The sequence below is a fragment of the Rutidosis leptorrhynchoides genome, chromosome 11 (assembly GCF_046630445.1).
Source record: "Rutidosis leptorrhynchoides isolate AG116_Rl617_1_P2 chromosome 11, CSIRO_AGI_Rlap_v1, whole genome shotgun sequence".
Lineage (NCBI taxonomy): Eukaryota > Viridiplantae > Streptophyta > Magnoliopsida > Asterales > Asteraceae > Rutidosis > Rutidosis leptorrhynchoides.
This window is the reverse complement of record NC_092343.1, coordinates 63,390,970-63,396,335: the sequence shown is the minus strand read 5'-3', so window position 1 is coordinate 63,396,335 and position 5,366 is coordinate 63,390,970. Positions and strand designations below refer to the sequence as shown.

Here is a 5,366-nt window from a genome sequence, read left to right as displayed (position 1 = left end):
CGATATTCTACACTTATAAATGTAACACATGTACACACATTTACAAGTGTGAGGAATTTAACAATAAAGTACACAATTTATAAAAGTGGTGTAAATTTATGCGTGGTTAATTAACAAATTTGTTGTAGTGTTATTTTTTGTTATGATTAATCTAGTAGGTTCAATGGAATCTAAATTAGAAAATACTTAATGCAATAATGCTTAATAGTTCTTGTCGCATTTTTTTATAAAAGTGTGTAAATTTATGCGTGACTATCGATCCTAGATCCGCCACTGCTTTTAGATACGAAACAACAAGGAGACTATACGTACATAGTCTAAAGCATGAAACAAAATTTTATTATAAAAAAACAGGGATTAATAAACCCGCAAATACATGATACAAATATGATATAAGTATTACTCGACCTCCTTCAATGACCATTGAGAACTACTCGACACAATTTGATCGAACTTTTACGGTTTGGAACATGACTGGCCATAAAACATCGTTACTTAAACTCTCATAGGATCAATGAAAAATGCTTTGACATGCTCCTGAACTTCTTTTCCAACAACTTTCAAGTTATCTTGATATTTATATAGAGTATCCATTACGCGTGCCAAGTTTATTGCCCGCAATTTTAGAACCATAGGCACCTCTTTACACGTAAGAGCTTCTAGGTTCATAATTTTCCATGTATCTTCAATTTTTTCTTTAAATAACTTATGGACGTACTCCTCCGTGACATTATGTTCCTTCATATAAACTTGGACACTCGATATAAAGTGTGTTCTTTGTTGCTCATCCTGCGTTTGAAGTCATTAAATTTGATCTCATTAATTATCTAGTTTCAAGCACAATTATATATAGAAGAAAGTAAACTATAGATTTTGTATTATGTATATGTACCTTGTAACCGACAAGATCATCCATGGTTCTATTAATGGCAGACGAAGCTTTTACGAGTGGAGGATTTTGAAGAGCCCATTCTAGTGATTCTTGTGTAACTATATCACCCATAGCTACAAAACTTGCCGTTGTAAGCATTATGTAGCCGCAACTTACATATGTAAGTGCTTTATGCTCCTCAAATGTTGGCACATAACCCTTATGTAGCCATTCTGCTTCTTTATGATAACTTTCAATATACTCTATCATCTGTGTTGTAAATTAAACATTAACTTATATCTTAAATCTCTTTGTATGCACGTAAAAGTAAAATGTCGGAAATAAATTAACTAACCGAGTCTTTAGCATATTTAACTTGATATGCTTTTCCTTCCTTCGCCATGATTTCCTCCATTTCTTCATAAATACTTAAGAGCATTTTGTAAGGTGTTTCCATGTAATCTGGAATTTCATCCAGGCAGGTAATCGACCACCTAGTAGATATATTTAGTAAAAATGTAAATACAAAATAATGATTTTTATATTAATATAAAGATTCATGTTGGTCGTGTTACATGCGTGTATATACCTGCGAACCGCTTTTATAAAGAGCTCAAGCTCTTCATATATCCCATAAGAATCGTACATGTCATCAGCTGTTGTTGCCATTTGAAACGCTTTTGTCAAGAAAATCCTACTTTTAGAATATTGAGGCTCATAGTACACACCGAGTATCCAAAAATAGGCTTCAACCAACCTATCTCTTACAAAATGCAAGTTCTTCGTAGGATCAAAAGCTTTCCACCACCTATAATAATTTAAAGCACATTTAAATCGACAATTTAACATAGTATTAATAATAATAATAATAATAATAATAATAATAATAATAATAATAATAATAATAATAATAATAATAATAATAATAATAATAATAATAATAATTTAACAGAATAATAATAATAATAATAATAATAATAATAATAATAATAATAATAATAATAATAATAATAATAATAATAATAATAATAATAATTATTATTATTATTATTATTATTATTATTATTATTATTATTATTATTATTATTATTATTATTATTATTATTATTATTATTATCATGATCATGATACTTTATATCTAGATGATGAACACGAGAATGCTAAAGGGTAAAGATCATATGTGTATACCGGGAAAGTTCACTAAGCTCCTTCTTATGCAAGGATTGAAGTTCGTTGAACCCCAATTTTGCAAGTCTTAGTAACGTCTTGTTATGAGAATCTTCTTGTCCATAAAAAGAAATGTATCGTACTGCTTCTAGACGTGGCAAACTTTTGTGTATTGGCCGCTCTAGTGCTTCACGTATGTGCTTAGAAAGAGTGTGATTGCACCGAATGGGATCATTTGCGATGTTTTCGAGATGGGTTTTAGTAAAAGCTAGAAGTTCATCTAGTATGATTTCGCCAGGAACTCTCAAATATGCCGCCTCATATAACTCAAGCATTCCTCGAACATCGTCGATTAGGGATTCTTTAAAAGATCCATCATCATTCTTGTATTGGCTAAAACTATCTGATTAGGTTAAAAAAGTTATTAGCAAGTTATTTTGAGTTGAGACTGATACATAATTTAGATTGAATTTATAACCACTAACCGCATGAAACGTAAAACCCAGCTGTTCTGAGGAGTCGAAACCAACGGGGAGTGCTATCACCATTCCATTTATCACCATATACGTTATAAATATGTTCCAATGATTGTGTAATCTCTTGTTCGAAGTAGTACGGTATTCCAAGGCGTTGGATATCATCAATTAGTTTTAACAAATTGATATGCTTTGTCGCATCATTCAAGGCTACAAGTATTTCTTTTCTTACTTCTTCTACCAAATTTGCAATAATTTGCTTTACATCATCTTGTTCTTCTTGCTGAATTAAGGGAAAAAACATTATAAAATTTTTGAATGTTAGATCATGATTTAAGCATGAATAGTGTAACAATCCGTGTTACGTCGGTTTAAGATAATAAAAAATCCAGTCTCCTAAAAGCGAAAAGTTATGTCTAACCAATATCTTTCGTCATGGCTTTTAGTTAAAATAAAAATATGAATATCCAGTTAGTTCATCGTTTTAGCTTTTGGGATCTTTATATAAATCTAAGTCATAGTGTCTCTATGTGTGAAGGCCATGCGGCTCATATATCTCCCTAGGGTATGGACCTTGACTATTTCTTGTGTTTTGGCCTAATAATAACGTCATGAGTATATGTAGATGAGTTTCTAACAACACGTTACACATTGAATTAAGAAAAGAAAAAAAAAAAAAAAAAAAAAAGCCCACAACCCTTATAAGCTTAAAGTTGGAGCTAACCATTATAGTTTAAATCTCAAGATATACACTTAAAGGGGTGTTTGAATTTGCTTTTGGTAAAATAAGAATATGTATTTTAGATAATCAAAATCCAATATAATCAGATATAGCAAAATGTATTGTAGATAAATGATATTCAGATTATATTTGATTATGAATTTATGATGTTTAATAGCAATGTTTTTTGGTGTTTTTGAAAATTAAATTTTCCAATAGTACGTACTTACTGTAATAAATAAAATGACTAAACCATATATCATATCAGATTGTTATATAAATTTAGCATGTAAAGAGATATTTTTTTACATTAATATTTAAGGGTAACTGATCAGTAATTATAATTATTAAATGAGTTATAACAAAACTTCTAATTTTATTGCTTTAACTTTGGGCACTACAAATTGCTTTTGTTACGGAGTAATACATTTTGAAAAAAATAAAATAAAATAAAATAAAAAATGCATGTATTCAAACTCTTTCACATTTTGAAATTTTTAAAAATGGTGGTTTAAAATGCAAATGTACACGTACCTCATCATAATGGAGAAACTGATCACCCCAAAGGCTAGGATGATAGTTTGCAAGTGGGCGAACAATCTCGTCTTGTTGCTTATAATTTTCCATGCTTAAAAGAATATTTGAAAATTGAGTGTTTTGATTTGCTGTAGATGTTGGATGTTTGATGCTTGATGTTTGTCTCTGGAATTCAATTTATAGTGCATGGCAAATCATTAACGGTACACAAGTATTGACCATTTGACCATGGTAAACAAATGACACCCGTAAGAACCAAGTATATTCATACTCCTATTATATTTAAGATGTGTTTGATTAGGAACTTAACAATGAATGGTGAAATCGTTAATTGTTAATATTATTATTTATGATGAAAGCTAATCATAATTATACATAATATTTTTGGATGATTATTATATGTAAGGTAAATAATACAAAGGTTTACATAAGTTACATAAATTATCAATAATCAATAAATGTAACTTAAACGAATGTTTAAAAAATAGTGTGTTTTTTAATTTTTGCCCGAATCAATTATAAATTGAAAATTTGTGAAATCTGCAGCCATCACATCACGTACACGTCACATCATCATCTTTTTGGCAATTTATAAAAACTATGATCTTTATTGATTATTTTCGTATTTTATGTTACTTTTTTAGATTTTTTACCATGAAATATTCACACATTTATAAATTTTGATTAAAATTCTGTTATTGAATTTAAATTGAAACTTAGTGTGAAATATCAATCTGATTTAAGTGTGAATTACGAGTCTATTACTAGTCCAATTTAAGTGATTGTAAGTAAATCACAAGTTCGATTTGGACAATCTATATTCACAATCAGGCTCGTAATTACACTTAAATTGGACTCGTAATTCACATTAAATTCAATTTGAATTCATTAAAGAGATTTTAATCAAGACTGTGTGTATAATTGTTTAATGGTAAAACAGGCCAAAAAGATAATATAAAATACGAAAATAACCCATAAAGGTAATCTAAATTTATAATTTTCAAAAAGGATGATGATGCGATTTTACTGCTTGAAAAAATTACTTTGATTTCACACATTTTCAATTTATAATCATTTTTGAGAAATAAGTATGAAAACATATTACCTATTTGTGCATTTAAAAAAAACTCCCCTCAATCCATAATAATTGTTTTGTTTGATTTTTCAGAGTCTTTCTTTACAAATTTTAAGTTTTAATATTTATATTTGTGGCGTATAATATTTGATGAAAATTATATGATTAGATTCACTTTAAAAGTATTTTCATTGGTATAACGTACATCAGATATTGTATAACAAAAACAAAAATATATAAAGTAAAATCTGTACATGAAAATTTTAAAAAGTCAAAGTAAAACAATAATTTTGGAACAAATAAAGTATTACTTTTCGGTCCGTTTACCCTTATATGTAATGCACATTGATGAAATTTTGACTTAACATTCATTATCAATTTAGTTAATATAAATCACAAATGTAACCTTAACGAGTGTTACATTTTAAAATTCATTTTTATGAACACTAACTTTCACTCTATCTCTCAATTTATCACTAGAATTGTACAAATTTCACTATTAGCCAATTAAAATTTCAG

At 28.3% G+C, this 5,366-nt stretch overlaps 1 protein-coding gene across 1 annotated transcript; it reads right to left on the bottom strand.

Annotated features, from left to right (window-relative positions):
- Window positions 1-325: 325 nt before the first annotated feature.
- LOC139876656 (sesquiterpene synthase TPS1-like) lies at window positions 326-3,901 on the bottom strand. The gene is made up of 7 exons (XM_071864015.1): window positions 3,770-3,901; window positions 2,524-2,797; window positions 2,060-2,441; window positions 1,461-1,679; window positions 1,227-1,365; window positions 893-1,141; window positions 326-789 (listed from the first exon to the last, which is right to left on the bottom strand). The coding sequence occupies exons 1-7, from the start codon at window positions 3,860-3,862 to the stop codon at window positions 496-498; spliced, it is 1,650 nt and encodes a 549-aa protein (XP_071720116.1). The 5' UTR covers window positions 3,863-3,901; the 3' UTR covers window positions 326-495.
- Window positions 3,902-5,366: the final 1,465 nt, after the last annotated feature.

What these genes read in the sequence shown, in the direction of transcription:
- LOC139876656 (XM_071864015.1), bottom strand. Translation starts at nt 3,862, where the DNA reads ATGGAAAATTATAAGCAACAAGACGAGATTGTTCGCCCACTTGCAAAC. An exon ending in TGGGTTTTACGTTTCATGCG is followed by an intron (nt 2,442 to 2,523) that starts GTTAGTGGTTAT and finishes TAACCTAATCAG; the next exon opens with ATAGTTTTAGCCAATACAAG. An exon ending in TTAAATATGCTAAAGACTCG is followed by an intron (nt 1,142 to 1,226) that starts GTTAGTTAATTT and finishes TTTACAACACAG; the next exon opens with ATGATAGAGTATATTGAAAG.